Source organism: Lynx rufus, unplaced genomic scaffold (genome assembly GCF_022079265.1).
Source record: "Lynx rufus isolate CCGP_SWC_20201006 ecotype Redwood Valley unplaced genomic scaffold, mLynRuf1.p SCAF_8, whole genome shotgun sequence".
NCBI lineage: Eukaryota > Metazoa > Chordata > Mammalia > Carnivora > Felidae > Lynx > Lynx rufus.
Genome location: NW_025814896.1, coordinates 114,576,877 through 114,589,129, shown reverse-complemented (window position 1 = coordinate 114,589,129; position 12,253 = coordinate 114,576,877). Strand labels below are relative to the sequence as shown.

Sequence of the window (12,253 nt, the reverse complement as noted above, 5' to 3'; positions counted from 1 at the left end):
AAGTTAGTTGATAAGTGGTTATATTATCATTAATTTGGGTAAAGAATCTATTTATATTTTACTTGAACATATTTTGGGTAAAACGGTTAACTTTATGTTCTACAGAGTAGGATGTTTTGGACTTGGTTGCTCACTTTAATAGTCTTTGCAGTTTAAAATTGTTTTTTTTTGAGGATGGTCTTCAAGATAGGATGCTTAAATTCTGGGGTGTACTTAGATATCTCAAATTTTACAGAAGAGCCTTAGAATACACCATGATGATCATCTTTTGAGCTGTGTTGGTCTGTGTCTAACTGGCGGTATAGCATAACTATATTTACTTGCTAGGAGCTCATTGCCATCCATTGTTTTTGAAAATTTTAGTATAAACCAAACAGTATTTCAGGGAGGATCGTTTGGAAGACTTTTCTGTACTTTTCCAGCTAGTCTAAAATGTCCCTCAGAGTCATCTCAAGTTAGTGAAAACCTGAATGACTAGGTTGACTTGATAAACCTCTTAAAAAATGGGAGATTCCCTGTCACTATCCTCCTAGAGTCCTCCAAAGAGGTGGTCCTTCTTTGTAAGTTGTTTCGTAAGGGGACTTACTGATAAATATGTAATATGATGTTCTCTTTGTTAGAGAAAAATGAGGAAAAGAAACATTGATTTGCTTTTATTGTTTTCAGGTTCTGTCTATTGGTATTTTGTCTTACTGAATTATGTTAAAGATGAAGATTTGGCTGGGTGCAGTACAGCTTGTGCATCTTTGCTTACTGCTGTGTCCAAACAGTTACAGGACAGGCTAACGCCAATGGAAGCTTTACTTCAGACAAGGTATTTTAATATACGTAGTGACTAATAATGGATCTTTCAGGATATGATACCAGCTTTGCACAGAATTGCTAAAATATATATTTGCCTGCAAAAATTTAATAAATGCTTTTCCTTTTTCCAAATATTAGTCTAAGGTTTTCTTTTCCTCTATTTTCTCTGAAATAATTCCTTTTAACAATTTTGAAAGTCCTGAAGATGAGTATTCAGAGGACCAATTGTATTAAAATACTTAAAAGTGGTGTTTCTTGTTAATTGAAGAAGCATAAGATAATTTCTTTACTGTTCAAACTTTGTGGTTGAAGTTATATAAATCGCTTATAGGCCTTAACTATTATTCTTCATCTGCTGGTTGATTTTTCTAAAAACTTCCAATATAATGAAACAAATAGCTAATGGTTAGATTTGAGTTCTTGCCTGATCTTCAGTATTTGAAGTATTTTTATTTAACATGATGATTTTTTAATCTTTTTAGAGGAGAAATCTTGATTTTGATCAGATTTTACTCAAAGCCTTTGTACTTTCTGCTGAGTCAATGTAATTAATGATGGAGTTGAGGGAAGGGTGCCTGATATGTCTTCCTTGCCTCAGTCTGCAGATGAAGATTCAATCTTGGTTCATTAGCTACCAGTTTATTGGAATCACATTTGTTGAGTCTCTGGCACCACATCTTCTGGAGTATAGGTTTCCAGGGAACATAACTGAGATTCACTGAATTTAGTGGGTTAAATTTGGTTAGTGTTTCCTTTTGCCCTGTGTCAAACTGCTTTCAAATGGAAGTAAATAGGTAATTTGTTAATTAGATGGCCAACAGGAAAATTGTTAGGACATTATTTTATTTTTCAGATATGGATTATATAGCTCACCATTTGATCCAGTCCTCTTTGATTTGGAAATGAGCGGCTCTTCTTGTAAAAATGTGTACAACAGCAGCATTGGTGTCCAGTCAGATGAAATTGATTTATCAGATGTCCTTTCAGGTAGTAACATAAAGGAATTTCTGAATTTTATTTCTTCTATTTAAGCTATCATTGACTTAATAGATTGTAGTTACGACATTCTGTTTTTAAAAACTAAAATTCTTCAGAACTTAACATCTGTGAACCATGAAAATGCCTTTGTTTCTTAACTCCCCCCTCAGAAAAATTACTGAAGTTATTTTTGCAAGGGTTGTTTTGTTTGTTTTTTTGTGTTTCCTTGCATGTCAGTATGACTTTAATGCTCATAAGAGACTGTTTAAAATTTGATTATTTGTTGTAGCCTTTCAGTTTTATTTGGTATGCCTTTGATGTCCCCAAAATTAAAGAATAGTTTCATATATCAAAAATAAAAATTAATGTATATTTATTATAATAAGTAAAGATGCAGAAAGAAAAATAATTTTCTGTATCTACTGGCATACTCAGATAAACTTTGTACAGTGTTACATGTATTCTTGTTTACATTTCTGAAAGAATGCTTTTAGGATTGAGTGTATAACACTGTATAACCTTTCCAAGTGCTATAATTTGGTGTTTATCTAGTTTTGTTAAATAAGGCAATGACTATTTTATTTTTTGTTTTCTTCCATTTGAACTTACTACAAGTGTTGCTAATAAACCACAATGTTAGAATTTTTGGTAAATATATTAAGATAATTACCACATTAAATAGAAGTAAATTTTGGGGTTAATTTCAGTTTCTTTTACTTTAAAAGATGAATTGCGAGAAAAAGCAAATGAGAAAAATCAAATACAGAAATGTAAATAATATGTGAAGTGCCTTAATTCCAACCTTTCCACCGTCTTAGATTACCTTTGTTAACAGGATGCTTAGCTGTGTAGTCTTGTTTGCTACACGTGTTCATGAACATTTTTAATGAAAGAGATCATACTTACTGGTCTGTTACTTGCTTTTTAATGGCTTATGTTGCTGTGGATGTATGTGTCTTCCTCTGTTTGATGACTTAGGCTCTATTTTATGCTGCTGTATCTCTGTCCAAGTGACACATTAGTTTATGAGTGGAATTCAGAGGAACGGCTAGAACTAGATGTATAGGTGTCTTTCTGTATACCAGATTCAGAATGGAGAGAGTGTAAGGAGAAGACCATAAAGCTCAGGTCAAGCCAGGGAACAAATTCGCTAGAGTAGCACATTCTGTAAAGAAGACCCAGGAGAAGGGACTTAGAAATCATGACCTAAGTCTCCATATCATTGTCTCGTTATTTTATTCCTCGGTATTGGTCCATGTGCAGTATTTGTTTTCTCAGTTAATGGCATCACTGGCACAAATCAGAAATCTGAATGTCATCCTTGATACCTCTTTCTCAGCCTCCACAGTGAGGCTGTCAACAGTGAGGCTGTCTCTTTTTACACCATCATATATTTCAAATCTATTCTCTTACCCCCCGTGATCACATGATTACAGGAAAGCCAGTCATCTTGAATATGGACTACAATAATAGTGTTCTGACTGGTCTTTCTGCATTGCTCTTGTCTAACCATCTCCCACGCACCTCCCGTCTGGCAACTGTCAGTTTGTTCTCTGTAGTTCAAAGTCTGTTTCTTGGTTTGCCTCTCTATTTTATTCCCTATGATCGTTTCCTTTGTTTCTTTCTTAAATTCTACATATGAGTGGAAGTCATATGGTATTTGTCTTTCTGTAACTTACTTCGCTTAACATAATACTTTCTAGCTCCATTCATGTTGTTGCAGATAGCAAGATCTCATTCTTTTTTATGGCTGAGTAATATTCGTGTGTGTGTGTGTGTGTGTGTGTGTGTGTGTGTGTGTGTACATATGTATGTACATACCCCACATCTTCTTCCATTAATCAGTCGATGGACATTTGGCTCTTGTAGATCATCTGTTGTAAACATCGGGGTGCTGCATGTATCTCTCTGAATTAGTATTTTTGTATTCTTTGGGTAAATACCTACTACTGCAAATGCTGGGTTGTGGGGTAAGCACTTTTTTTTTTTAATTGTATGATTAGTTGTTTAATGCCTACTAACCTATTAACACCAAATATGTGTTTCATGAGACTGAGGCCTGTCTTTTTTTTAAATGCATTTCCTATGTCTTGTATTAAGTAAGCGTTCAATAAATACTTTTTTTTTTTTTTTAAATACATGTAAGGTCCTATGGTGTGCACCAGTGAAATGTTAGAGAACATGGTCATGACAATTCAGTCTTACATTTAATCCTTCAGATGTTATTAGCTTTTGTATCTCCCCATTCTTTCCATCTTTGGTTTCTGTTTAATTTTATCTGTTCAGGAATTCTGTTTAAAGCAGTACTAATTCCAGAAAATTTGGACAATACCAAAAATAACTCTTTTCCTCCATAACACATACACTGTTAATTCTTTTGTGTTCTTCCGTCTGGCCTTCTTGCTGTGGTTTTACTGTTCATAGTTGTGATCATGTGAATTCATTTAATTTAATTTAATTTTTCAACTACATGTGCTAACTTAAACTACAGTTAACCCTTCAGCAACATGAGTTTGAAGTGTGTGGGTCCTCTTAATGCAGAACTGTTTTCAATAAATATAGTACTGTATAATACTGTAAATGTATTTTCACTTGTGATTTTCTCATTAACACTTTGTTTTCTCTAGTGTACTTCGGTGTAAGAATACAGTATATATTACATAAGACATGAAAAGTATATGTTAATCATCTCTTTATATTACCTATAAGGCTTCTGGTCAACAGTAGGCTCTAAGTCATCAAGTTTTGGAGGAGTCAGAAGTTACATGTGGATTTCTGACTGTGCGCTGGGTTGGCACCCCCAACATTGTTCACCCTCAGCATTGTTCAGGGGTTTTTCTATGGTTATAAAGTAGTAGTCCTCATTCTAGAAAATTGATAATATATATGAAACATAAAGATTTATTTATAGATAAATTTGGATAATATTTTAGAATGTTTCTTTAGTTTTTATTTAGTGTCATATTTATACAGTTGACATCACAGAATGTATTCTGATTTTATGCATACTCAACAGATTGTGTAATAGCTAATATTAGTAGCTGTTTTATTATATTTTATTCATTTAAAATCTTGATCACTTGTTGCTGTTTCATATTAATTGAATGGCCCTGTATGAGGATTGTGTGTTTATACATCTTGTCTAATTAAAATTGTAGTAGCAGGTATAATTTTTCATAGGACTGTTGCCTTTTTAAAATTTATTTACATATCATAAAACTTGTCTCTTTTCTGCAATAGGAAATGGAAAGGTCAGTAGTTGCACAGCTGCCGAAGGTAGTTTCACATCTCTCACTGGACTTCTAGAAGTTGAGCCCCTGCACTTTACTTGTGTGTCAACTAGTGATGGCACCAGAATAGAAAGGGATGATGCAAGTACGTTTACTGGTATATACCTTCTTTTATTATACACTCTTTTTATTATGCATTTTATGCTGACATAAATACAAAGTGATATGGAAGTAATTAAATATCAGTTTATGTTATTTATAAGTTCCTTTGGTGTCATGTTAATAGAAACTTATTAATAGGAGGGAAAATTCTTAAGTATTTTTGTGTTCTTTTCTAAGTCAATTCATAGCACTTTTTTTCCTACCTTCTAGAACACGGTCTTAAATCCTTTTGTTTTTAGATGTGTGCAATTTTAGAAGCCTTTTAATTTGGAAAATATCAAACATAACAAAATTAAAGGGAAAATTAAAAGGGACTGCATTTCCTTTACCCAGCCTCAATACTCCTCAACTATTGACCAGTGTTATGTACAGTTTTGGCATTGTAATGCTATTTCTTGCATTTAAAGTTCACAGTATGTTTGGTAATATCGTTGAGAAGGTTGAGAAGAGTGAAGAAGGAATACTGTTTTTCCAGCTAGTTTAAAGCACCTTCAGACATATGAACCAATATTTTAGTGTGTTGAATATGTGGTATTATTGATGTTTGTAATGAATAATCAGTGGGAGCTCTGGTTTTTTTTTTTATAAACCTTCTTTTCTGTGCTTTTTTTCTCACATTAGAAGTAAGATAAGTGTTTATTTACAATTCTGTGTTGGCACAAATAAGTGAAATTTTTATAATTAAAAATATTAGGGTTTTATCTTTATATTACAGTTACAGAAGAGCTTGAATATTGTCTTGAATGAATTCTGTTGGTGGTTTTGTGTTTGTGGTTTTCTTTAATAGATTAACAGAAAGGAAAAACAGTTTGAGAAGTCACAAAACCTTTTAAGAAGGGTTTTTAGAAGAAATTTATCAGGGCACCTAGGTGGCTTAGTCAGTTGAGTTTCTGACTTGGGCTTGGTTCATGATCCTGGGATTGTGGGCTTGAGCCCTGCATCGCACTCTGCACTGAGCATGGAGCTTGCCTGGGGTTCTTTCTCTTTCTCCCTCTGCCCCTCTCTCCAGCTTGCGCGCTCTCTCTCTCTCAAAAAAATAAGTGTTTATGTGTGTATGTATATATATGTATATAAATTATCAATTCTTTGAGTACCTTTTTATTCAGAATCATTTTATATCTTCCGATTGTGGAAGTAATTACTAAGTGAAATCCTTTGCCTACGTAATTTACCTCAGAGTTTTTAATTAAAATCTTACATGGGATGCTAGAAGGATCAATTTTGTGTTTGCTTTCTTGGATTGTTATAGTCATTTTGTAGAGACATGCATTTACATTGGAATAGAAAAATGCTGTGACAAGAAATTGCACTTTCAGAGAACTCTTTTGTTATAAATCAGACTCTTTTGGAACCGTCTTGAAATTAAGGATCTAAAATGCATGTGTTTGAGTAAGTAATGCTTTCAGAAGGTATAAAATTTTTTAATAGATCACAGATTAGGTTTGAAGAAGAGAAGTATTCCTCACACTCCCTTTCATCTCCTACAAAGCAAGCAATGGAACCAGCTTTTTGTATTTTCAGAGATAGTATGAATCATATATGTATTTCACCCAGACTGAAACCATCACCAGCAAAGGGGTTTTTATTAAATGTTAGGGCAAAGTCTTTTTTTTTTTTTTTTTAATTTTGTTTATTTATTTATTTATTTAGAGAGAGAGAGAGAGAGAGAGAGAGAGAGAGAGAGAGAGAGAATCCCAAGCAGGCTCCACTCTGTTAGGGCACACCCCAACTCAGGACTCAGCCCACGAACCACGAGATCATGACCTGAGCTGAGAGCGTCAGATGCTTAACCAACTGAGCCACCCAGGTGCAGTGCAAAGTCAACTGTGATCATAAGGTGCTAGAAGGTGACTATAGTCTCTCAACTTCCTGTTTACTTTTTTCAAAACATACTAGCTATGAAATATAATGCTGTTATGAAAAAGTGCAGAAAACAATTGTATAACCCAACAATTTATGACAAAACAAACTGTCCCTGTGATCACCAAATCAAGAAATAATTTTCTGAGTTCCCTGGGTGGCTCAGTCAGTTAAGTGTCTGACTTTGGCTCAGGTCATAATCTCACAGCCCATGAGTTCGAGCCCCACGTCAGGCTTTGTGCCGACAGCTCAGAGCTGAATCCTGCTTCAGATTCTGTGTGTCTCTCTCGCTGTGCCCCTCCCCTGCTCCCTCTCTCTCTCTCTCTCTCTCTCTCTCTCTCTCTCTCTCAGAAATAAAAACATACAAAAAATTTAAAAAAATTTTTTTCCAACACTCTGAAAAGTGTCTTCATGTTCCCTTCCACTTATTTCTCCCTTACTCTCTAAAAGGGAAACATTGTTCTAACTTTTAGAGTAATCTTTTCTTGGTGTTTCTTTCATTGTATAAACACTTAGTTATACATTTCTGAATGCTTGTTGGATAGGGTCTACATTTATAATATAAAATTACATTTATGTGTTTTTTGGTCTGCCTTTGGTTCAATGTTACGATTGTTAAATTTATCTATATCAGTGCATTGTAGATACTTGCTTGTTTTTTATTGCTGTTTGAGATTCTGTTGTCTAAATAAAAAAAAATTATGTGCCCACTGTTGATAAGTGTACTATTGATTGATATTTGGGTTGTTCAATTATGGTGCTTTTAGTACTACTGAATATACTGTTTTCTTGGAAATGAATGTAGTAGTTGATTTATTGCTTCATGGGTTTTGCATATATTCAACTTTAGTAAGTAACATTAAAGAAATGAACTTCTTAATGTCCAAATATATGAGGATTTTCTAGTTATCTTGTTATTGATTTCTGTTTAAATTGCTATATGGTCAAAAATTACTCTGTCAGTCTTGCAGTCTGTGTTGGGAATTGTAGAGGATCAATTTTTATAACTATTCCATAAATATGTGAAAATAATATTTACACTTGTTGGTAAATTGTGCTATGTCCATTCAGGTGGATTTGCTAAATGTGTTATTTGAATTGTGTCTTTATTGATTAATTCCTTGGTTTCTTTTAGTTCATAAGATCAATATGTTAAATTCTTGTCACTGTGCCTGTGGATATTTAATTTTGAGTTTCACCAATTTTTATTTTGTGTATTTTGAAGTTACCATACAAATTTAGAATGATTGTAATCTTTCTTGTGAATTGAATCTTTCATTATTAGGAATTATCTCTTTATCCCCGATAGCTATTTTTTCTAAAATTACTTTGTTTGAAATTTATATGCTTTGTATCAGCTTTCTTTTGGTTACTATTAATAGGATAGATATTTTTCCTTCCTTTTACTTTGAACTTTATTTTTCATAGGCAGCTTATAGTTGCTTTTTTTATTTTTTAAAAAAATTTCTTTTTTGGGGCGCCTGGGTGGCGCAGTCGGTTAAGCGTCCGACTTCAGCCAGGTCACGATCTCGCGGTCCGTGAGTTCGAGCCCCGCGTCAGGCTCTGGGCTGATGGCTCGGAGCCTGGAGCCTGTTTCCGATTCTGTGTCTCCCTCTCTCTCTGCCCCTCCCCCGTTCATGCTCTGTCTCTCTCTGTCCCCAAAAAAAATAAACGTTGAAAAAAAAATTAAAAAAAAAATTCTTTTTTTAACATTTATTTATTTTTTAGACAGAGAGAGAGCATGAACAGGGGAGGGTCAGAGAAAGAGGGAGACACAGAATCCGAAACAGGCTCCAGGCTCTAAGCTGTCAGCACAGAGCCCAATGCGGGGCTCGAACCCACAGACCACGAGATCATGACCTGAGCCGAAGTCGGACGCTTAACCGACTGAGCCACCCAGGGGCCCCTATAGTTGCTTTTTTTTTTTTTTTTTTAATTTTTTTTAACGTTTATTTATTTTTGGGACAGAGAGAGACAGAGCATGAACGGGGGAGGGGCAGAGAGAGAGGGAGACACAGAATCGGAAGCAGCCTCCAGGCTCTGAGCGATCAGCCCATAGCCCGACGCGGGGCTCGAACTCACGGACCGCGAGATCGTGACCTGAGCTGAAGTCGGACGCCCAACCGACCGAGCCACCCGGCGCCCCCTATAGTTGCTTTTTTTAAATTGAGTCTGATACTTTGTCTTTCAGTTGGAATATTTATTTGCATTTAATGTAATTACTGATGTATTTGTTTTTAAATCTTTTTTTTTTTTTTAATGTTTATTTATTTTTGAGAGAGCAGGGGAGGGACAGAGAGAGAGGGAGACACAGAATCCTGTATCTGTGGCACAGAGCCTGACCCGGGGCTTGAAGTCACAACCTGCAGGATCATGACCTGAGCCAAAGTTGGATGCTTAACTGACTGAGCTGCCCCGGCACCCCTAAATCTGCTGTTTTTAATGTACGGGTATTCTACTAGGTTTTCTCTTTTGCCAGTTAGATGTTTTCTCTTTCCTTTCCTCTTATTCTGGGTGATTATATTTTGGGGGGCTATTTTTCTACTCTTTACTCTTTTTAGCAGTTATCCCAGTGGTCATAATATACATATACCCTTTATACATTCAGAAGTCCAATTACTGTTTGTACTATACAGTGCAAATATCTAGAACGTTTACCACCTTTCTGACTTGTATGAAGTTGTGCTTTTATACCTTAATTTTATGTGTATTTTAATTCCCAAATGAATTATTATGGTTTTTTTATTCAGTATTCATTTGGATTTATCTCATTCCATTTTAATCCCTTTTTTTTTTCCTTTTTGTCATTTGAGCTGCAATCAAGTATGATTTTCTTTGTTTGAAAAGTATTCTGTAACGTCTGTTTTTATTCTTGTCCGCCCGTGGTGAATAAACTTAGTTTTGAAGGAGGAAATTTTAAAATTTTTAAAAATATTTAGGTAAATAAACCGCATAGCCATTATCCACGTTCCAGTATTATTAATGGTTTTCACATTTCCTTTATCTCTGCTATTTTTTCTTTGCTGAAGTACTTCAAAACAAATCCTAGACACTATATCATTATTCCTTTCATATATATATATATATATATATATGAAAAGTACCTTAAATAGCTTAAACAGTGTGCAAATGCTGTGTAATGACTGATGCAACATATCCATTTTTATCATAATCATAGAAACTATAATTTGTCCTGATCAATTTTTATCATAACCAACTAAATTAACATAATCACTTTCATGGTACAGTTTGTTTCCTATACTTAATTAAATTTGTCTGAATATTTGAATAATAAATTTTACATTTGGTTGATTAGATCCAGAGATGTTCTCTTCATTCTTGAAGTATATTTTGACATGTTACAGAATTCTAAGTTTTTATTTCTGTTAGTGATTTAAAGATAATTTCTTGTCATTTCCACTGTGTCAGTCTTATTATTCCTTTTTTAAGGTCGCTGTCAGCTCTCAAGCTATTTTTAAGATTCATCCATATTCTTTCCCTGTCCACCGCCCCCCCTCCCCCCCGAGCATTTTTCTTTGATGGTCCTATAGATGGTTTCATTTGTACTTACCCTGATTAGGATTCATAGGCATTCCTGAATCCTTACTTGATAACTTCCATCAGCTTTAGAAAGATCTCAGCCATTAACTGTACACACAGTGCTTCTGCCTTGTTTTCTGTATTCTCTTTTTGTGTTTCCAGTTTCATGTGTTAGACCTTACCAGTATAAATGATGTAATTCTCAGTTTTTTAAATCTCTCCTTTTACTGTGGCTATTTGCTTCTAATTCATCTTAGTTTACTAATTCTCATTCTCTATTATTAATGGGAAAAATCTACCCTTCCTCCACTCTGCTGTGGTGTTGTGTCTGTTAAAAATCATGTCTGCTGTGGTGTAGGTCTGTTTTTGTCCACTGGTCAATTTTTCTAGCCTTATGCCAGTACCTAATTGTCTTAATTATTGTAACTTTATATTAAGTCTTGAAATCTGGTAGTATACACTCATCACTTTTGTTTTTCTTTCTTTTTTGGTAGATTTAAAAAATTGGTATAAAGTTTGTTGTGCAGTCATCATCGCTTTTTAATTCCAGAATATTTCCATTACTCCACAAAGAGGTTCTGTAGTCATGAGCAGTCACTCCTCATCGCCTTTCCCCTCCATTGCCTGGCAGTCAGTAATCTATGTTGTGTCTCTATGGATTTGCCCACCCCATACATTTCTTATAAATGTAGAATCATATAGTTTGTGGCCCTTTTGTCTGGCTTCTTTCACTTAGCATAATATTTTCATGTTTCACCCACTTAGCATGTCTCCGTACACCATTCCTTTTTATGACTGAATAGTATTCCAGTGTATGGATATGCTACTTTTAAAACAATTTGGGGGGCGCCTGGGTGGTGCAGTCGGTTAAGCGTCCGACTTTAGCCAGGTCACGATCTCGCGGTCCGTGAGTTCGAGCCCTGCGTCAGGCTCTGGGCTGATGGCTCAGAGCCTGGAGCCTGTTTCCGATTCTGTGTCTCCCTCTCTCTCTGCCCTTCCCCCGTTCATGCTCTCTCTCTCTCTGTCCCAAAAATAAATAAACGTTGAAAAAAAAAATTTAAAACAATTTGGATATACCTCATTTTGCTTATCTACTCAGAAGGTAATGGACGTTTGAGTTGTTACTTCTTTTTTGGCTGTTAAGAAAAATGCTGCTATGCAGCATATTTGTGTACATTTTTATGTTTTCAGTTCTCTTGAGTATATACTTAGTGAAATTTTCCATTTTTCTTCTTAAACATATGTTTAACATAAAAGTTAAAAATAATTTTTTTAATGTTTTTGGATTTATTTTTGAGAGAGAGAGAGTGTGCGCGCAAGTGCACATGCCTACAAGCAGGGGAGGGGCAGACGGAACGAGAGGGAGACAAAGAATACTAAGCAGTCTCCAAGCTGTCAGTGCACAGCCCAACGCAGGTTTCGTACTCAAAAAACCAAACCGTGAGTTCATGACCTGTACCGAAGCTGGATGCTTAACCGACTGATCCACCCAGGCGCCCCTAAAGATAGGTTTTCTTAAAGATTCTTGGTCTTTGTTTCTATTTCCCCCCCAGCTTTATTGAAATATAACTGACATAACAACACTCAGCAAGTTTAAGGTGTATAATGTATTGATTTGATACATTTATATATTGTAGAATGATTACCACTATAGCATTAGCTAATATGTCTGTCCCGTC

At 35.0% G+C, this 12,253-nt stretch overlaps 1 protein-coding gene across 6 annotated transcripts in view; it reads left to right on the top strand.

The window, feature by feature from the left end:
• The window catches only part of BIRC6 (baculoviral IAP repeat containing 6), a 225,438-nt gene that overhangs the window by 73,344 nt on the left and 139,841 nt on the right, over positions 1 to 12,253 (top strand). For all 6 annotated transcript variants that reach the window (XR_006960345.1, XM_047069619.1, XM_047069617.1 and 3 more), the window contains 3 exons: positions 667 to 814; positions 1,658 to 1,791; positions 5,023 to 5,157. Coding sequence is in view for 5 of the 6 variants with exons in the window: in XM_047069619.1 (XP_046925575.1) it covers positions 667 to 814; positions 1,658 to 1,791; positions 5,023 to 5,157 (417 nt within the window). In the remaining variant the exon portion in view is untranslated. The remainder of the gene's footprint in view (positions 1 to 666; positions 815 to 1,657; positions 1,792 to 5,022; positions 5,158 to 12,253) is intronic.